Raw genomic sequence first — 22188 nt, forward strand, 5'->3', positions numbered from 1 at the left:
GACCGACTGAAATGAAGATCTTGTCTAAACAACAATTTTGCCAATAGCTTTGAAATGGAGAGACGCACATTTATTAAAACGTAGACTAAAAGAGGATCTGCCCTGATTCTGCAAAAGAAAAAAATCAGAACATGAAACTAATTTAATGCGGATCAACTGCAATCCTGTTCAACCTTTTCCAGGTCTGCTCTCGACCGACCGGTCTGTCAGGATGCCAAACATTAGTCAAATGAAACCCCGCCCACCTAGTGCGCAGTCGGATCCACAGCCGCACTTACAGGTGAGAACAATAACTCCTGACGACAGACTACCTCAGCGCTTTTTCCTGTTTTAAGGTAAAAAACGAGATTTTTGATGCTTGATTCGTCTACAGGTTCATGTTGTAATTATCTTTATTTAATTAACATACATACTGTATAAACCAATTAAAGCCAGAATGTGATTTAGTTCTGATTTTCTATAGGCTACTCAAAAGAGAAAATGAAAGTCGATGCAACTAAAGAGCAAAACATCTCTCAGCTTGATAGTCACCTTACAGTTTTTATTATAAGCGTCGTTAGACCTAGGATTTTTTTTTTTTTTTTTGTGAATAGCCCCAGATCTTACGAAAGAAGATATTTAGAAGTTCATGTCTGATAAAAAGATGCTTTAAGCCTGACAATAAGTGTTTAAACAAAAAGTGAAAATGTATTTTATGGAGCAGATGAGTAAAAATTGCATATTTAAAAAAGCCTAACATTATAAAATGGCAAAAATAAAAACTCACCCAAAAACATAAGAAATATGTGAATTTCCATCACTTCTGGCAGTTTGTCTTCTTCTGAGGAGTCAGACTTTCTTGCAGTTTCTTTTTAATTATTTTTGACAAAAAGCTTAGGTTAGAAACTGATCTATAATTACTTTTAATTGAGGGTTCCAGATTAAGCTTCTTTAAATGAAGTTTGTTTTAGTGCAAAGATAATATTGTAAAAATTGAAGGTTGAATTTTCTTTGTCATGTCTCATAAACAGCAGCAGATTTTTTCTAATTCAGTGGGAAGTACCAGATCAGTTCCTGCTTTCTGATTGGCTGTGCCAAATGCTATTAATACTGTCTAATTTAGTATTAATTGATCTGTATTAACAAATCATACAAAAAAAAAAGATTTTGAAGCTGATGTACAGGTGACTGATTTGCATTTCTTCTCCAGATGAATAAGAAAGTGTCTGCAGATTGATGTGAATTTGGTATCATGGATCAGTGTGAGGACCAGAAAGGAGAACCTCTGGACCAGAGCAAAGCTCAGAGGTGAGGTGACCTCCTTTTACTCTCCTTGTCTCTTTATTGTGTTGAGCACAGCATCAGTATCACTTAAGCAGCTTTATTTGCAGCAACAAACCTGAAGATGACTGTAAACATGGAAGGAAACGGAAACGTGAACCCAGCGCTGAGTCCTGGAGGAGTAACATTTCAATGGATCGGCCTATTGATTTTAAATCAGACCATCCTCCAGCTACAGAGAGGTGAGCGACATCTAAATGATGAAACTGTCTAAAATCTAAATTATTAAGCTTTAATATTTGATCTCTGTGCACAGTGTCATGAAAAGTAAATACATTCCAACAGATCTCTCCTCTTTTAGCTTTTTTGGCACCATTGAATGTTTGAAATCTAAAAATCAGACAAAATTAACCATAGTGACGACAAAACACAGTTCATGTATATTTCATTTTTTAAGCAACAAAACGTATCCAAACCAAACCGTCCCTATGTGAAAAAATAATACTCTCTAAACCTAATAACAGTTTGTCCAACCCTTGATGGCAGCAACTGCCATCAAGCAATTGTATATACAATATAAAATATTATACAATATAAAATTGGTCCATGACCTTGTTTAGCTGTTCCGCAGCACATACTGTGACGTAACAGTAGGAAGAACGTAACACATGATAGAGAAAACTGAACGGACTGAAAATATGACCCAAACAGAATATAAAGATATCTACGCAACACCTAGAGACTAAATTAAACTTTTCCAGACTCCAAGTACACAACAAGGGCTAAAACAGTGGATTTTACATATGTCCCTTTGAAAATAATTCTTAGACCTCATTTACTGTCCATAATTCTGTAACATGACAGAACCCAGCACTAACATCTCTAATTACAGAGGAGAACCTGAACCAGGACCCAGCTGTTCACCTGGAAAACATTCAGAAATGGACCAACCTCCGTCTGTAAAGGAGTGAGTTGTTTATAAATGTAAATTTGTCATATGTCAGCATTTGTTCGTTTCTTCCTCTACCTATCAGCTGAATACAGGAAGTCCAGCTAACATTTACTTTTTTGCATCTGGAAAAATGTACTAATGCATAGTGATAGTGAGGGCGCTGCATTTGTTTTCACTTTGCATATCTTTTCTTTTTACTGACAAGCCCAACCAGTTTTTTTAATACTGGTACTTTTTTAAGTACTTATCCTGCAAACCTGAGAAAGTCTGCTTAGATGTTGGACTAGTAAATAAAATTGTATCAATACAGAACCTTTTAAAACATAGATCAGAGTTCTGCACAAAAGAAAACGAAAAACACTAAACATCAGTACATTGAAATATTTAATTAAAAGCAATTGTAAAAATAGTTTTTAGTTGAGTTTTAAAAAGCTCCACAGACTCTAATGACCTCATAATTAAAGGGGAGAGAGTTCCAGTCCTGGGGCTGCTGCAGAGAAGGCCCTTTCACCTTTAGTTTTCACCTTCAGGGCTTGTTCACGTGACCTTAGAGACCCGCTTGGGACAAACAGGTGTGAAGGTTCAGAGGTGTGACAGGTGTTTGACCATTCAGAGCCCCAATGTGTCTTATTTTGGGATTCGCCTTTGATTTGCTGGCAAACAGTTTAAAGCTCGGATAAGTAAGCTGGAGCAAGGTGTTTTATGGCCTTGAAAACAAACAGCTGGACCTTAAAGTACTAAAGCATAACAGAAGCCGGTGGAGAGAAGAAGAAATTGGAGTGATATGAGCGTGTTTAGAAGCATTGAAGAGAAGTTTTCAATGCTGCATTTTGTACAAGTTGAAGCTTGTGCAGAATGGACTGACTGGTTCCAGTATAGAGGGCATTACAGTAGTCCTGCCTTGACTTAACAAAGGCATCAATAATCTTTTTAAGATCTGCCCGAGATAGAAAAGGCTTGACTCTTGATAAGAGCATTAACTGATAAAAACTTTCCCTGACCACCAAGTTCACCTGTTAATAAATAAAGCAGCGACATTAACATAACCTGCTGGACCTAATATAAACATGTTCAGCAGGTTATGTTAATGTCGCTGCTCTATTTGTTTCATTTGTCTACAGAAAGTTCACGTCCTTTGAACTTTCTCTCATTTTGTTGTGTTACAGCAACAATCTTCATTGTGTTTTATTGGGGTTTCCTATGATAAACACAAAATTAGTGCTAAATGTAAAGTTTAAGAATAAAAAAGGTTTTTAGCAATTTTTGCTAAAACAACTTGTCATACATTTGCATTTAGCATTAATCTCATCATAAAGCCAGTTGTTCTGTGAAGATCTCAGATGTTTGGTAGAGAACGTTTGTAAATAAACAACAATAGAGACAGTAGACGGAAAGTTAAAATTTTAAGGGTTGGGTTTCCCTAAATAAGCTTTAAAACAAAATTACAAGGTTTAAACATCTCCCAGAGCTCTGTTCAATACGTCATCTAAAAAAATGGAAAAGGTGTAGTATAGCTGCTACCTACTGAGACATGGCTGTCCTCGTAATCTAACAGGGAGGCAAAGAGAGCATTTATTAGTGAAGCAGCCAAGAGGCCAACCGGTTGCTTGTAAAATTCAACAAGTTCACTACCAAACAACTAAATGTTGACTATATAAAATCTTAGTATTTTTGTTTTTACCTGTTGAACATTTTCTAGCCCAGTTGGTTTAACCTTTGGCATCTTCAAGCAGATACTTCCCTGTTTGTTTCAGACATCTTTCTTTTCAAGTCATTTTTGTTCAGTTCAATGATGACTTGACAGAAATCTAAAAAATATTTTACACTGTTGTTTTTTCCCTGTATATTACACAATGTGTTTTTCAGTCTATGGCTCAGCATAACATAAGTTATTTGAGAGGAAATAAGACATATGCAGCATAGACCGCGGAACGAACCTGAAATTGGTCGGGCCCACCATATACCTCACCACCCAACACACACGCTGTCACATAAAACACCACCATTCCCCTGATTAGAGGCGCTTGCAGGATTTTATCAGAGTGTAGGCAGAAGACAAAAGTAAATTACGGTTCAGGACTGTGTGTCTACTGCCGATGTTGACACAAAAGACAGTTTGTTATTGTCTTTCGTTAATAATTTAGATCACATTTAAGAAGAAAATTAAGTCAAATAATTAAAATAATTTATTTTTGTTTTTATCAAAGCAAGGTACGCTGTCCGCACAGCCTTAAAACTGTATTGCCCCTGATCACACAACTGATTAATAAAACGTCGGACGCTGAATATTTATTTTTATGTTCCACGTTCAAACACGCTGTTTTTTTCTCACCAGTGATCGTAATATTAGGCTACAGCTAACAAAAAGGGTATTAACACTCAGAATAAAAATCAAAATAAAAAGTCAAACTCACCCCAGTTCTAAATATTTCTGAAGAAGTGTCATTATGCTGGATAAAGTCTCTGGCTATCCTCAAAGCATCCACTATGGTCAAAACCTCCCTGTGTGTGTGGGCGCACATCAAGCTATTCAGTCTTCTCTGGGTCATTGTTGATCTTAAATACGTCTTGATACGACGAAGGGATGAGAAACACCTCTCTGCACTGGCAGTGGACACAGGGATGGTGTAGAATAATTTCAACTGTTTGTGCACCTCTGGGAGTAGATTTTTTGGCGACGCTACTGAGGGTATTGTTGGGCCTCCCTCAATCCCAGAAGTCTGAATCACGTCCGGTAACATTCCCAGCTGCGCACGGAGAGTGTCACCGTCAAAATCACTCTTGTAGAGACCCATTATTAGAGAAGGGAAAGATGGAGTCTCTTTTTTTAGCGGCGGAAATAATCATGTGCTCCTGAGCAGCTGGGACATGCAAGTCTCTCTGTTCAAAACGTCACTCCAATTCACCATCAAGTAGATCCAGGACCTCAAAGTATATTTTTCTATAATAATCCACTGGGTTCTGGAATGTGTGTTCAGACTCTCTTCCTGAATCTAGTCTAGCATGGCGTTTCTGTTGCTGGGCAACACTGGGGCGTCTGTGAGGCCTTGCGAGTGTTTCAAAACGTTTTTGTAAAACTCCTCAAAAACGTGATCTGACCTCTTTCTCTGAATGAAGTTCCTTGTCAAAGCTACAGCCTTTTGTGCATCCTGTAATGATATGTTTACAGTTTGTAAGGTTCTAGACAGCTGCTCAGTCGGAGAAAAACACGAGCGCCAGATGCAGACCAAAAAATGTGCTAAATTTGTCCAGCGCAGCCAAAATTCCCCCAGCTTTCCTACCAGCATCGCTGTATGATTCTTCATTTATTTCAGTCATCAGTGTGGAAAGTAAAGCGTAGTTATCAAGGACAGATTTCATTGCACCTGTGCGCACTGTCCATCAATATGTGCAACTTCTTGCACAAAATCCAGCGCATCTCTCATGCCTTTACATTTTTTCCCTGTTTCTTGCAAACATAAATTAAGACAATGCACATAAACAGCTGCCGGATTGTCCCGTTTGAAGCTTGCTGCAACTCCATTCAAATGTCCAGACATACTTGCCGCCCCATCATATGCCTGTCCACGGCACATACTGGGCAAAATGTTGCAGCGGACAAGACCGACGTTTAGTGCAGTGAGGATGGTGGAGACGTCAGCCTGCGGCAAGTCGAATAGGCCAATAAAGTCCTGGTGAGGAACATAACTGTCGTCAACCCAGCGGAAAAGAACCACTAACTGCTCTTTGTTTGAAATGTCTCTAGTTTCATCTGCTAATATTGCATAAAACTCCCCACAAATAGGTGAAATAATCTGTGACAATACTCAATGAGAAACTGAATTAATCAGTTCATTTATTATGTCATGGCTCATATAGTTTCTGTCTGTCAACCACTGGTACATTTCAGGACAATCCTGTGCGCGTAATTCCAACATCTTGTAAAGGTTGCTGTTTGTTGGATTATTACTAACTAGTGCCATGCCCTGACCCATGAGATACATGATGGAAGTTATCTCCTTAACTAGCATGTCGCGTCTGTGCTGTTGTTTAACTTTGAGCTGGGCATCAAGCTGGGACCAAATAGTCTGCTCTTGGGATGAAAACATGAATACATGTTGAAAATAAACTACACCCTCTCTATATTTGCTGCTTTCATGTTTTTGCACAGAGAACGCGTTTTCATTAGTTTTGCTGAATCCCGAACCCAGTCCTTTAATGGTCCAAAGGCGACACTGAGTGCAGAATATTTTTGCCCGCGTTTGACAGCGTTAGCCACTTGAAATCTTGAAACCACTGTGGTTGAACAAACCGGCTTTTCTGTGTTACACCTTGAGATAATTGCTGGGTTGTCTGGTTGGTGAGACTTTGTCAGATCCCTGAAACAGTCGCTGAAGCAGTGAACTTCTGCCTGGCTTGTTCACATCACATGATGCAAACAGTCAATAAATGTTTAGATAGAATCATTTATCGCTCTCATTGGAGAATGACGCTGCTGTCTGATCTGTATTTTTAAAAGCCTATTTATTGAAGAGTTCCATTTTATTTGTGTAACTTTTTCTAATTATTTTACATCTTTGATGGCCAAAAGTAGGTAGGGCCCTGGCCCTACCGGCCCTACCGGTTCCGCGGTCCTTGATCTGCAGGCTGTATTATAAAGATTTAAGTTTTAGGGTCTGGGTGGTGTTTTTTTTTTATAATCACACACTTCCACAAGACAGGAACGCTTTGATTGGTCAGTACATAGATTATCTATCTATAATCTGTCAGGAATAATGTAAGGGGGCTAATGTTTTTATTTTTTTATTCACAGCTTATTTACAGATTTTTTATTTCTTAATCCAAATAAATAAAAGACCAACTCCAGACCACTGCTTGTTGTTGTCACACTTCCTGCTTGTGTATTTATGTGGCAATATGTGCTCCATCAGCCTCCATGTGTGAGACAGTGATAGAGGGTCACATCATTCAAACTTATACCTTTTGTAATCAGCTTCACAAAATCAGGTAGTGCTGCTTTAATATATAAATGTCTTCAGAGACACAGACATACATTATTTATTCAATGCAGACAAGACAGGAAGTTTAAAATTCACCCACTACTCTCCAAGTTTCTAAAATGACTCATTTTCAAATGTTTTGAATAAAAAAACAAATTTGATAAAATCATATATTATTAAATGTAAACATAAAAATCTACATTATTAGTTGAGGAGACAAATTTAGACAGAAATGTGATAATCTACATAATAATTTGTTAGTGACAGGCTGTTTACTGACTAATAGATGGAGAACTGCATTTTAATTGGCCACAAAAAAGGTGTGTGTGTGTGTGTATATATATATATATATACACACAGCCAGAGGCCTCTTCTTTTCTCTTCCTGCGTGTGTGTTGTGTTTCAGCCACTCTCTGCTCAGACTGCTCCTCCGTCGGTGTTGAAGCACAAATGATACAAAGTTGTTGATAAAAGTACAAGTGCACATATCTTATAATTTCACTCACTTACTGGTTTACTGACCAACAACTATCCTGGAATCTGGACCTAAAGTGACATATTCTGGACTCCACAGTCTGCTTCTGTCTCACTGTACAAAGGGCAGTTATTGCATGTGTCACAGGGGCTAAAGGTCAAAGTTATTGGGGTGGCTGAGGTTGTTGTCATGTCTTCTCTCTTATAAAATAACATTAAATAGCATTATTTATACATGTTTTTATTAGGTGTCAGAGGAGTGCCTATGGGAATGAATAAATAAATAAATAAATAAATTATTTTGACCAAAAGGCACTTTTGGGCAAGGAGGGCAACCTGAACCATGACCACAAACGCCCCCACCCACCTGCTCCCCTGTCGGTGAAGAAGTTAGCTTGTGTGCTGAAATCTTCTCTCTAGCTTCTTAATGCAGCAAGTACCAGTGCTGCTCACATCCCAGGCTGTTGCGTGAAAGCAGAAGGAACAACGCACTGATATGCTTGGCAATGTGCTCACAAGTCTGCCTCTTTATTCCCGTTATCCAGGGACCAAATCTACCTTCCAACATTCCTCTATTGTCCTCCACCAGCTGTGCCAACAGCAGGCTCTGCTCCTCTCTACAGTTTGGTTTTCTCCAGCTTTTTTTCTCCATTTTGTTATGAACTTTTTGTCAAATCAAACCTCTTTATACAAGAAGGTAATCACAGTAAAATGCTGACTGTTGGGTGTCCACATTGTTATCAAATAGATGAAGTAGGAAAATGACCAGCATGGCAAGTAAACATAATGATAAGCAAATCAAAATGCTAAGGTTCATCATCATGATTTACACATTTCTAAATTTTATAATCTGTTAATTTTTCTCCATCCATTACTAGGGGCACATTTGTTTTTTTGTTGTTTTTTTTTAACAACCAATCACAGCTCTTAGAAAACGGCGTCACACCTAGCAAAAGGTCAACCACACTTCCTCACTAAGACAGGAATCTGTCGTCTCCTTGCTCAGTCGCTCTCAGTAGCAAAGTGAATCACTCTTAAGCTAGGAGTCCTTGGCAGGACTTTTTAGACTAAGGTAGGGCGTCTCTGAAAGGATTCTGAGAATCTTTAAGAATATTGGCCCTGGAGTTTATTGAAAGTGGCAAGAAGAACTGCATTAATGAAAGAGAATCACTAGACGTTACTTTTGCAGTGTGACACAAGGAGAAAAAGCAAATGTGGAAGAAGCTGTTCTGATCAGATGAGAATCAAGCTGGACTTTATGGGTCACATACAAAATATCTGAAGAAAAAATAAGTATGCCTTACACTTGAACACACCATCTTCAAGGTGGAACATGGTGTTGGCAGTGTGATGCTGTGGGGGTGCATTTCTTTGAAGCTGGTCAGAGTTGATGGCAAGATGGGTTTTAGAAGGTATAGGAGTGGTTGATGATTAATCTTGTGAGAAAATAACTCAGTTGTTCCATTACCAAATCAGCAGACAAAAAGTTTAAGACTGATCTGTTGAAGCTTATTGCTATTATAAGCAATGCTTCTGAACCATTTTCTATTTATATTTATTGTATTACCTGTTCAGATCTACAAATCACTTTAACTGATCTTCATCTTGTTTTTGTGTGGAGAGCCATAATGTGAGCAAAGTCTTCATGATTCCTCCACAGACTGAAGCTGATCTCAGAGGCTCCTAGTGGTCAGTCTACCCAGCAGCACCAAAGAGAGCTGGACTCCATATTTATGGTCTGTAGATGTACACCTACTGCTTTACGTCTGTTGATTTACAGTTATCTCTATGCTGCATATTGTAAACCAGTGCAAGTATAACCTCATTATAATATTGTTAATTATAATCTCATGAACTCATTATTACTTCAGTTCTCAGAATTAATGTTTGCAGTTCATCACCTATAAATTCTGACTGAATTTCAACACAAAAAAGTTCATCTTCATTCATGCTTTTTATAAAACAAACTCTTGACGGTGGTCATGACCTCAGTCCTCAATTAGCACATCTGCCAAATTAATTGTATTTTGACTGTTTCTCTCTTGTTCTCTTTGCTCATGTAATTCATATTTTAATTCTTAGTAAACCTGGCTAGTTTGTCTGAAATCAACATGAGTCTGAAATTTTTAAACATAGTCTGTAAAGATGTTTTATTCATAACCAGTTTTAAAGGTTTGTGTTCTGGTTTAAAGAGCTCAGTTGACAAAAGTGTTGCTTATTTAAATTAAAGACGATATCTGCACTGTTATCTATATGTTGATAATTGCTGAAGAACTCTGCCAAAATACACTGAGTCATCAAACTCTTGTCTTCCAGGGGAAATCCCTGGAAGGCTCATGGGGAACAACATTACAATAACACACTGTCTCTGAACTTTAAAATGCTTATTTTTTTAAATCAGGAAGTTTAAGTTGGTAAATGTGTTGCTATGAGCTGCCCTTAAAGCTAATTATTTTCCACTTAAGTGGTGATATTAGAGCATCTGTTGGCAGGGATACTGGGATAAATAACATGATTCATGTTGTTAAATTGTCCTTAAGCACTATTGTTCTTCACAAATGCACAGAATAAAGCAGGAAGAGGACCAACCATGAACTAGATAAGATCTTCATGACGTAATGACGTGGCTCTGACTTGACTCTCAGGTTTTAAAAAAACAAACAGGAAACCAGTTCAGAACTGGCTCCAGCACCAATCCTGGTTTAGCATTAGAACCACTTTGGTGGAAAAGCCCTCAATTTAAAGCAGCTTTCACACCTGAATAGACTCCTGTCTGATGTCATTATGGAGAGCTGCTCTCAGTTAAAGTTTGTCATGTAAAAACTGTCTCTAAGTTTGAAACTCCACTCATGAACATCCTCATTTAATGTATTTGTTTATTATATTTTAGGAGCTGAAAGGGAACATAAACACTTTTGAGGAGAATGAACTGCATAGGATCCAAATGGTTCTGGGTTCAGATTACCCAGAAGGTTTAGAGGGGAATAAGGAGGAGGATGATGTTTTAGAGGGTGAAGATAAAGAGCAGATAAAGAAGAGCAGAGAAGCATTTGAGAAGATCACGCAGCACTTCCTGAGGAGGATGAACCATGAGGAGCTTGCTGACCGTCTTCAAAGCAGTAAGATCATTTCTCTAAAGAGTTAATATGCTGGAGAATTACATTTAACCTTTAACCTATATCTGTGTTAGGATTAGTTTACTGTATTGTACATCATTTGAGGTTTAGTGGCTTTTCTTCTGCTCAGCTACTGAGGAGCTTCCTAGCTTTGAAATCACTGATTATGATCTCATCTGTTGGCCTGCCTGTTATATCAGAGGGTACTCTTGGACTTTTTGGTACCGTTGAGCTGATTTTCAGGACCTTCTTTAATGTCAGGTTGGCGTTTGCCTGTGGGATCACAAGGAATTTGTAGCTTTCTTGCATTAGTTAGGACAATCTTGTCATTTTTTTGTAGATCATCTGGCCACGTCTATAGTTTTCCACTGAAGGAACTCTCGTTGTTAAACCGGTTTGGTTTGCGATTCTTCAAACTTTAGTGTTTTGTTGAGCACAGAGGCGCATTTCCACCAGTCATCAACAGTGGGCGTTACACAACCTGTGGGGAAAGGGAGATAGCAGAGCTTGCTGAGCTGCATCCATTGTTCCTTTTAATGCAAAAACAGAGTGTCCATAAACCATAGTTAATACAGAAAAGGAGACGGTGACTCTCCGACAATGGTATGTACATTGTTTTCATTTGCGTATGTTTAGCATCTTTGAGTGTAACAGAAACAAGTAATTATACAACTCGTGTTTAGTGTGTTTTTGCAATCATATAAAAAATTTGTTGCGAGTGAGGGAAGAATGGAGCGGGAGATCGACAGACAGATCGGTGAGACTGCTGCAGTAATGGGGGCGCTGTGTCGGTGTTGTGGTGAAAGGAGAGCTGAGCCGAAAAGCGAAGCTCTCGATTTACCGGTCGGTCTACGTTCCTACCCTTACCTAAGGCCATGAACTTTGGGTCATGACCGAAAGAACGAGATCCCGGAAACAAGCGGCTGAAATGAGCTTCCTCCGTAGGGTTGCCGGGCACTCCCTTAGAGATAGAGTGAGGAGCTCGGCCATCCGGGAGGAGCTCAGAATAGAGCCGCTGCTCCTCCACATTGAAAGGAGCCAGTTGAGGTGGCTCGGGCATCTATATCGGATGCCTCCTGGACGCCTTCCTCGGGAGGTGTTCCAGGCACGTCCACCGGGAGGAGGCCCAGGGGATGGCCCAGGACATGCTAGAGAGACTGTCTCTCGGGTGGCCTTGGAGCACCTTGGGCTCCCCCTGGATAAGCTACAGGGGGTGGTGTCTACGTAGAGGGACGTCTGGGTGTATCTACTGAGTCTGCTGCTCCCGCGACCCGGTCCCGGATGAAGTGGAACACGACTTATTTATTATTTATTTATTAAATTTATTTATTTATTATTTGATAGTGTAATATTGTTTTATAAAATTTTATTTTTTGTATCCTTTTAGAAACATTCATCTCATGCCAGCAAGCACTGAAGTCTAACCTAAAGAACAAGTTCCAGAATGTGTTTGCAGGGATTGCTAAAGCTGGAAATCTAAGCCCTCTGAATAAGATCTACACGGAGCTCTTCATCACAGAGGGAGGAACTGGAGAGGTCAACGATGAACATGAGGTCAGACGAATCGAGGCAGGGTCCTGGAAACCAGACAGACCCGAAACCCCAATTAGACATGGAGACATATTTAAACCCCTACCTGGCAGAAAGGAACCAATCAGAACAGTCATGACAAAGGGAGTGGCTGGCATTGGGAAAACAGTCTTGACACAGAAGTTCACTCTGGACTGGGCTGAAGACAAAGACAAAGACAAAGACAACCAAGCCAACCAGGACATCCAGGTCATGTTTCCGTTCACGTTCAGAGAGCTGAATCTGTTAAAAGGAAAACAGCTCAGCTTGGTGGAGCTTGTTCATCACTTTTTTACTGAAACCAAAAGAATCTACAGGTTTGAAGAGTTAAATGTTGTTTTCATCTTTGATGGACTGGATGAGTGTCGACTTCCTCTGGATTTCCACAACAATGAAATCCTGACGGATGTAACAAAGTCCACCTCAGCGGATGTTCTTCTGACAAACCTCATCAGAGGGAAACTGCTTCCTTCAGCTCGCCTCTGGATAACCACACGACCTGCAGCAGCCAATCGGATCCCTTCTGAGTTTGTTGGCATGATGACGGAGATTAGGGGATTCACTGATCTACAGAAAGATGAGTACTTCACAAAGAAATTTAGATATAAGAAGAAGGAAAAAATGGTCATTTCCCACATCAAGAAATCACGAAGCCTCCACATCATGTGCCACATCCCAATCTTCTGCTGGATCACTGCTACAGTTGTGGAAGACATGTTAAACAACAAAAACGGAGAAAAGCTGCCAAACACCCTGACTGAGATGTACATACACTTCCTGGTGGTGCAGGCCAAGGTGAAGAAGTTCAAGTATGATGGAGGAGTGGAGACAGATTCACACTGGAGTCCAGAGAGCCAGAAGATGATGGAGTCTCTGGGAAAAGTGGCTTTTGAGCAGCTGCTAAAAAGAAACCTCCTCTTCTATGAATCAGACCTCACAGAGTGTGGCATCGATCTCAAAGAAGTTTCATTTCGCTCAGGAGTGTTCACACAGATCTTCAAAGAGGAGAAAGGGCTGTATCAGAACACTTTTTTCTGCTTCGTCCACCTAAGTGTGCAGGAGTTTCTGGCTGCTCTTCATGTTCATCTGGCCTTCATCAAATCTGGAGTCAATCTGCTGGTAGAAGACAAAATGAAATCCAAGGATTCAGAAGAAAGAAACCATGAATCTTCAGAGATTGATATCTACAAGAGTGCTGTGGACAGGGCCCTAGAGAGTCCAGATGGACACCTGGACCTGTTCCTCCGCTTCCTTATGGGTCTTTCACTGGAGTCGAATCAGAGTCTCCTAAGGGGACTGATGTCACAGACAGTAACCAGATTACAGATCAATCTAGAAATAGCCCAGTACATCAAGGAGAAGATAAATAAAAATCTTTCTGTGGAGAAAAGCATCAATCTGTTCCACTGTCTAAACGAACTAAAGGATCAGTCTCTGGTGGAGGAAATCCAACAATCTCTACACACAGGAAGTCTTTTGGCAGATCAACTGTCTCCTGCTCAGTGGTCAGCTTTGAACTTCTTCCTGCTGTCATCAGAAGAAGGTCTGGAGATATTTGACCTGAAGAAATACTTTGCTTCAGATAATGCTCTACTGAGGCTGCTGCCAGTAGTCAAAGCCTCCAGCAAAGCTATGTAAGTATAGAATAAGTATACATTTTTTAAATTTTACGCTTAAAAAAAATAGCATACAGCAAATCACTAGCATTCCTCTGGGATCTATGTAAAAAAAAAAAAATACTAAACAGAAAAAATGAAGGTAAACTAAATGCAGTAATACAAAGTGCACAATCTTAATAGCAGTGGTTCTGGTAACAAGTTGCCTAAAACTTCCTCTGCTTTATTGGTTCCTAAATGTGTTTCTGACCCCAAAATGTAGTGATGTGTCTCAGGTCTAGCTTCTTCTAACTGTACCTACATCTGAGAAACATTGAGACAAGTGCTAAGCTAATGTTAGCATGTGTACTCCCAGCTTTGCTTATAATTTGGCTTGTACCATATTTCATTGTGGTTCAAGATGATTGATGTGTAGACAAAACAGAAACAGTTTAAAACTCTGTGCCTCTCTACAACCAGAGCCCTCTGTGCATAACTGTCTGACCCTGAGTTCATCATATAACACAAAGAGAACCTGAGGAACCGCATCAGCCTCTTTATTACACCAAATAAGGAGTGCTAAATTGCTTGTGAAAAAAAACCAACTGCATGTGCAATAAGTTGGCGTATATACAAAGATTGCATGCGCAATGAATAATGGGTGCAAAAAGGTGCAGACTGCCCTTTTTAAATGAGGAAATTGTATTTGCTACTGGCTGTTACCATGAAAGTGTTGGAGAGCAGACAGCCGTAAAAGAAAGATTAAGTTGAAACCCATGGAGTTGGATGTAATAATAATAATAATAAAAAACATTTATGAGTATCTACAAAAGTGCTACAAAACGACAGTAAAAACATTTCAAAACATGAAAATACTAAAACCTACAGTTAAACCATGAAATATTAATTATAAAACCTAGAAAAGCTGAGAACCACTGTCAGACTTGCATCAAAGTACAGCTCTAAACAGCTTTATGCACTGCCATCATTTCATCCTATCAGTGGTTTGAATTAAGGATGTGACTCACTTGACCCAAACATTGCAAACCAGGGTAGACCCATTATAATTAAATACAACGTGAATGTGCTTCGTACAGAGCGTAAAGAATATCAAGGGAGATGAATAATTAAATAATCTGTCTTGCACACAAGGAGCGCACAGGACAGTTTTTTTTTTTTTTTATTCAATGTCCCTTTGGCTCCGTTATGGGTTTCTGGTCTCTGTTAGCTGTTAATGTTCAGGTGTTGTTTGTTGTAAAATAAATAACAGAGCACAACCTGTTTGCGTGCCACTTACCACCTGCATGTGAAATGTGATAAATATAGACACCTAAATGTCATTGTCGGGGGTAAAATAAAAAGCTCTGATTCTTAGACAAAATTTAAAGCCAGATTTGATCAATAAAATAAAGTGAATGAACTATAAAACAGCTTAGCAGTCTGTGTACAACAAAATAGGCTTTGACATTTAAATGTTGGCCACACAAAACAAGACAATATGTCTTGCTGGTGATGTGGCTGGCATGCAGCAAGAAGCCCTACAGCAGGTATCAGAAGCTAAGTTTCATCAGAGACTCTTGATACCGATCATAAAACAATGCTGTGATCACCTGTTTTCACCTCATGTGAGTTGTTGTCAAAACATCTGAGTACTGTACCAGGATAACGTGTTGATGTCCCATCATAATATTTTCAGCATACTCTGCTCTTATGTCATGTAGGAACTTCCTGCTGTGAATTATTCATAACGGATTATTAGCTTGACCCAGAAAACTCAAAATCAGAAACTGTTACCGATGCTTGAAGGGGCTTCTTCATCCTTAGGTTTTACATTGTAACAGAATTTTTAAAATAATCCAGCAGGTTTCTTTGCAAAACAAATAACAAAATAAAACTTTGTATTTTGTTTCTTTAGACTGTGCGGCTGTAACCTGACAGAGAGAAGCTGTGAAACTCTATCCTCAGTTCTCAGCTCACAGACTTCCCGTGTGAAAGAGTTGGACCTGAGTAACAACGACCTGAAGGATTCAGGAGTGAAGCTGCTCTGTGCTGGACTGAAGAGTCCACACTGTGAACTTGAGGTTTTAAGGTTAGTTCAAAAATGTCAAGAACAGAGGAAGTGGAGGTAAAAAGCATTTATAAAATGTCATTTTAAAATCCTCAAATGTTTTTTTAAATCCAACAAAATACAGGATTTTTAAATCAGTCCCTATTTTCATTGGCGATCTCCACTGTGTCATAAAAATGGGTCTAGAACATGCTTTTTTACCTACACAGAAACATATTGAAGAAGTGGTGGTTGCTTTCCACAAACTATACGTTTACATACCTGTGGATGTTTTTGTAGTATTTTACACAATTTTATATTTTTATGTTTGCCCACCTTTGGTGCTGTTGAATTTCTAATATATGGTGTCTTGCACTGTACAGTTGCAGGGTTGTTGCTAACATTTTAAACTCAATGTCAAATTATATTAAAAGAACATTATTGAGACAAAATGGTCTTTCATAAACTGCTTGAAGCTAACAATTTGTCTCTGGCAAAAAGAACACTTGATATTGGGGAAATTGAATAGCAAAATGGCATGTTGTATAGGTGCCATTATATAACAATTGGACTTTCTATACCTCTATCCATTTCCAATAAAAACTTCAACATTCTCTGCAAGTTGATTAAAAACAAGCAGCTGCTATGTTTATGTTTGAGTTTGTTTTGCCTAAATAACAGAAAATTCCAATAAGGATATTTGGGGAAAAACAAACAGACAGGTATCCAGTCTTTTATAGGACTTTATTAATAAATACTTCTGCATTGCTTTGGATAGATTTCTGTGTTTTTTGTGTCTGCAGGCTTTCTGGCTGTCTGATCACAGAGGAAGGCTTTGCTGCTCTGGCCTCAGCTCTGACCTTGAATCAGTGTCACCTGAGAGAGCTGGACCTGAGTTACAATCATCCAGGAGAGGCAGGAGTTCAGCTTCTGGCAGCTGGAGATATGAATGCAGACTGGAAGCTGGAGACTCTCAAGTAGGGACACCTCTGCTGCAGCTACACAGTGGCTTATTGTTAGATACTGGGTACAACAGTAATTAGCATTACTGAGTACTGGTGTCATTAATTATACGGATTGTGTTTGACTTAATAAAGCATCCAGTTCACTCCAAAAAGAACCAGTCTCTTTTACACTGAAACCATTTAAAGCAGCTTGTAAATGTTTTTACGTTCCTTCCTTTTCACATTTTGTCATGTTATACCTAAATTTTAATGGTTGTTATGGGAGACACCAGCACTATTTAATCAACAACTACAACACCTAATTCTAAACCTCAAAGACAATTATAAGTTCCAACTTTATAACTGACCTGTCTCCTCTGTTCCTTGGTCTTCATCATGCTGTTTGTTGATTAATGTTCTCCAACAAACCTAAATTAACATCTTTCCCAGAAGTCTTTTGTTCTTCATGGGTGTCCATATAAGTTTAATGTAAACAGTAATTAAGACTCAACGAGTTGTTCTACTATCAGTTTTGGATGTACTTATGGTTAATTAAAAATGTTGAAACATCTATTAGTCGTATCACTAACAACCTCCACAGTGTAATCTCCTTGTATTCATGCTAAAAGACTGATAGGCATCTCTTGCCTCGTTCTTCCAGGGTGGAGCCTGCTGGAGTCCAGTGGTTAACAGCAGGTCTGAGGAAGTGTAAGTGTGTTTTTCATTTGATTTATGATAAAGTGGCACATTAAATCGTCTCCCAGTGTTCACATCACTCTTTTCTTAGTTATGATCAAGGTGTTTAGAAAATGATCTGTTTAGAGATCAGTTTTTCAAGCTGAATTGTGTTTGTTGTTTAGATTCCTGTTCACTCTCAGTCGACATGAACTCTGTAAACAAACACCTCAAGTTATCTGACGACCACAGGAAGGTGACGCGTGTGGGAGAGGAGCAGCCCTATCCTGATCATCCAGACAGATTTGACCTCTTTGAGCTGCTGTGCATTAATGGTCTGACTGGTCGCTGTTACTGGGAGGTGGAGTGGAGTGGGAGGGTTTACATATCAGTGAGTTACAGAGGAATCAGAAGAAAGGGACACAGTGACGACTCCTGGTTTGGATTTAATGATCGCTCCTGGAGTCTAATCTGCTCAGATGATGGTTACGCTGTTTGGCATAACTGTAGAAAAGTTTTTATCCCTTCCTCCTCCTCCTCCTCTGGCAGAGTAGCAGTCTATGTGGACTATCCTGCTGGGACCCTGTCCTTCTACAGAGTCTCCTCAGACACACTGGTCCACCTCTACTCCTTCAGCACCACCTTCACTGAACCTCTTTATCCTGGATTTGGATTTGGGTCCAGGGATCCTTCTAGGGGGTCTTGGTGCTCATTTTAGTGTAGGTTCCACAATTTAAACAAACCTTCTTTCTGTAAACACACATTGTCTTAGGATGAGGCCAGCTTCAGAGGTCGACTAATGAAAAGATGAAATGGTTTAAAGTGAGACTGGATGGCAGACAAATAAACTGATTTGTGGAAAAGTTTATTAACTACTCATAACTTCTGTTGAAATCCCTTAAAAACGTTCTAAACTGCACTTTTCAATATTTGTAATCATAACTACTTTTAAAAACACAACTTCAGTTCATGTTAAGCATTAGTCAATATAAGTGGTTTCCACCTTTTTAACTGTTTTTTGTTTCTGTATGTATTATTATTATGAGCCAATTTAAAATAAGGAATATCTAAATCACATTTTTATGTGATGTTATGTTATGCACCTAGTCCATGACCCTAAAACAGATTGTGATGGTGGGAACCAGGAACCAGGTCCCTGCACTACTCTGCCACCAGACTCTCATAGGAAACGGCATTCTGTAGATGTTTCCGGCTGGGCCCCAGGAGCCCCAAGAGCCAAGGCTCAACCACTGTGTGCTTCTACACCTTGTTAATGTGTTGATTCTGCCGAGAGGAGGTGAGGGTGTGATGTGGGGGTTGCTCTTCTGCGTCAAAAGGGTTGAATTGGCGTGATGCTGGGGTAGGGGTTAAGCACGTGACCACATATAGAGGCTATAGTCCTCGATGTGGCCGTCCTGGGTTCGAGTCCCGGACGTGGCGACCTTTGCCGAATTTCTCCCTCTCTCTTTGCCCCTCTTTTCTGTCTACCTACTATCAAAAATAAACGCCTCTATTGTTGAAAAAAAATATCTTTTAAAAAACAAAAAGGGTTGAATTGAGGTGGTTTGGATGCCTCATAGGCACCTCCCTTTGGAGGTATTCTGGGGACATCCAAATAAGAGGAGACCCTGGGGGGAGACCAAGAGGCCATGATCCCCCAGAATGGGCTGAAGAGTGTTCCTGCAGAGAGGGATGTTACATCAATGAATGGATGGATGTTATGACCTTATCTACTGTAAGGCCACATCATATGTGGTCATATATTATGCCTGCAGTTTATACTGTTTCATAACCCAATAAAACCCAATAAAATTGTTTAATGAAATGTCTCATTCATTATTAAAACCTGAAAGTATATTTTAAAAAGTATTTTTAAAACAGATTTATGTTGTGGACTTCACAATCCTGGGGAATACTTCTGACATGACAGTTGTCCAGCAGACCGGGAATCACTCCCTCTATAGGGTGTGTAAGCCACAATGCCATTGCTATAGAGGCTGGCTGTTCATAGGGTGCTGTATCCAAGCATTGAAAGTTTAGTGGAAGGAAGAAGTGTAAAAGGAAAGGTTGGACAGGCAACAGGGAAAATTATATGATTGAGAAGCAAAGTCTATTCAAGAGTTCATAAGAACTTCACAAGGCATGGACTTCAGCTGGACTCATTGCTTCAAGAACCACCACACCCAGACGTATCAAGAACAAGAACTGCCACATTCCTTGTGGTAATCCGCTTCTGGACCAAGGATAACATCAGAAATATCTTACCTGGGCAAAGGGAAAAAAGGATCGAACTGGTGTTCAGTGGTCCACAGGCCTCCTTTCAGATAAGTCAGTTTTTAATCACTTTTAGAAATCAGGGTCCGAGAGTCTGGAGGAGAAACAGAATACAAGCTGCTTGAGATCCAGTGTGAAGTTCCTGCAGTCAATATGGTTACAGCACTTTAGAGCCTTCTCTCTGCTTATAAAGCTTCATGGAGTTGCTAATTTCATTTTGCAGGAAGGTCTCGTGCACCTCACAACATAGATGTTGTAATAAGCAAAAAACATTATGTGAAAATATTGAAACATCTAAAAACATCAGTCAGAAAGTTTAAGTTAACCAATGATCCTCATGTAACCAACTTATCGCAAAACCCTGATCTCAGTCCTATAAAACATTTGATTGGCAAAACAGAAAAGAAGTTGATTAGAGCGGCCTAAAAACCCAACTCAGCCTCACCAGTTCTAGTTTAATTTGAAGTTAAAAATGTACTTTCCAATAATTTCATTAATTTATGTCAGATTTGAGTACTTTTTTATTCCGATTAAGATGTCAAATATTCTGATAGCAGTTATCAAAAATGTGGCAAAACTAGAATATAATCTAAAGTATTTACGTACGTTGAGTCCATCTAGAGACTAGAGCAGTGGGACAAATGCTTGAACAATAAAATCTTTGTATTATTATTATTGTCCCACTTCTTATGTCAGTGATAGTTTTCTTTTCACATACTAGAAGATAAAACGTTTACATAAAAACTTTTGCTCAAGTTTAAATGCATTTCTTTAAAGTTATGCTAGGTTGTATTTGTCATCATATTAACGAGACTCCTGTCCAGCCACCTAACAGCACATTTAGCTTTTTATATGATTCCATTAAAACTAAATGCATCAAAGTAAGATGTTTTACACAGCATGTACTAAAATAATAATCTCTATAAGTAGTTTATATTTTTACAGCTTGCTCAACTGTACCTTACATTACTCCAGTGGAGACAGACATTAATACTTTAGGGTTTTCTTACAATGGATTGTAAAATGTAGTAGAACAATGTTAATTGGTTATATATTTATATTAGTCCATACATATGTCAGATCAATTTATTACTTTTTAACTTATGTCAGAGACATACATGCCAAAACATAAATTAAAACAAGAAAATCAACAGAGTACCAAAAAAACAAACAGAACAGAATAAAAACAGTTTTTATTCAAAGATGTTGCGTATTACTGTGGTTACCATCAGCAAACAGTTGAGACATAAGGTCAGATGAAAGCATCAAATTAAATATTAATAGTATTCTCATTTTCAATAAACAAACATACTAATTTTAGATTTACAATCTGTGTTCAGGGGAGGCCCCCTAATGGTTTAGGGGCCCCAAGCAGCAGCTTAGTTCCCTGATGTCTTGGGCCTTAATAATAATTTTACCAATATCTTTGTATTAGAGTGACGCACAAGGATAAAATGCTGAGCTGTATGGAGCTAAATTGGGGCCATAAAGTTTGTTCAAACAAAAACAATTTGAACCTGAAAAATAAATTTTTGTTCAAAAGAAAAAGATTTCAACCCTGAAAAATTATTTTGAACCTCCTCCCAAAAAATGTGAAAACTGGAGAAAATGTTTTTGCAACTGAAAAAAACAAAAAAAAAACAGATGTGAAACTGGAAAAAATAAGTTCAAATCTACTTTTCAGATTCAAGTTTTTTTTTCTCGAACTTGCAGATTTTTTTTTCTGCTTAAAACCTTTGGCCCTGTTTTGGCGTGGGGGGCAGAGCCTCAGATTACGGGGGTGCAGAATCATGACTGACAGCTCAACACAGCGGCTGAAGAACATATTCCCAGTTGTTGTATTCAGGGACCGTGGCAACTGGAATTATCTGTAATACATCATCGATATTATATTTATATGTAATTGGTTTTGAAAGATAACATGCTTCACCGATAGAAGCAACTTACGTGAATAAACGACGAGCATCTCAGAGGAGAAAATATGATCTTGACAGATTTGCACAGCATTTTAAGTCCGTGTTGGAGATTTTCAATGCTCACAACATAAAACAAAAGAACCGCTAGACTAAGCGGCAGGAATGAAACCAGATGCAAAACAAGCCGGTATTTTCCAAATATCCTTGCATAATTAAGCCTGGACTTGTTTTCACATGGACTGGACTTGGGTTACGGTTTCTGGTGCTTTTTTGATTAAAACCTGTTTGATCTTCATTTAGTGAAGCGACTGACAGCCAGGAGCAAATTGGCATTCGGAGCAACCGGGGAAATCCCCGGTGGACCGCTGGCTTAGTGGGACGGTGGTT

The 22188-nt window shown here is 39.0% G+C and overlaps 1 protein-coding gene across 4 annotated transcripts in view; it reads left to right on the forward strand.

Moving 5' to 3' along the window:
• Nucleotides 1–267: 267 nt before the first annotated feature.
• Nucleotides 268–22188, forward strand: part of LOC124881369 (protein NLRC3-like) — a 109660-nt gene continuing 87739 nt past the window's right edge. Inside the window, exons 1-11 of one of the 4 annotated variants that reach the window (XM_047386944.1) lie at nt 268–335; nt 1190–1287; nt 1371–1502; nt 2153–2227; nt 9326–9401; nt 10556–10784; nt 12169–13984; nt 15861–16034; nt 16796–16969; nt 17598–17644; nt 17797–19427. In XM_047386944.1, coding sequence (XP_047242900.1) covers nt 1232–1287; nt 1371–1502; nt 2153–2227; nt 9326–9401; nt 10556–10784; nt 12169–13984; nt 15861–16034; nt 16796–16969; nt 17598–17644; nt 17797–18329 — 3312 coding nt within the window. In that variant the 5' untranslated portion in view covers nt 268–335; nt 1190–1231 and the 3' untranslated portion in view covers nt 18330–19427. Of the gene's footprint in view, nt 336–1189; nt 1288–1370; nt 1503–2152; nt 2228–9325; nt 9402–10555; nt 10785–12168; nt 13985–15860; nt 16035–16795; nt 16970–17597; nt 17645–17796; nt 19428–22188 lie in introns of those variants that run through there. The other 3 variants (XM_047386946.1, XM_047386947.1, XM_047386943.1) reach the window with 3 other exon arrangements.

The sequence above is a fragment of the Girardinichthys multiradiatus genome, chromosome 14, assembly GCF_021462225.1.
Source record: "Girardinichthys multiradiatus isolate DD_20200921_A chromosome 14, DD_fGirMul_XY1, whole genome shotgun sequence".
Classification (NCBI taxonomy): Eukaryota; Metazoa; Chordata; class Actinopteri; order Cyprinodontiformes; family Goodeidae; genus Girardinichthys; species Girardinichthys multiradiatus.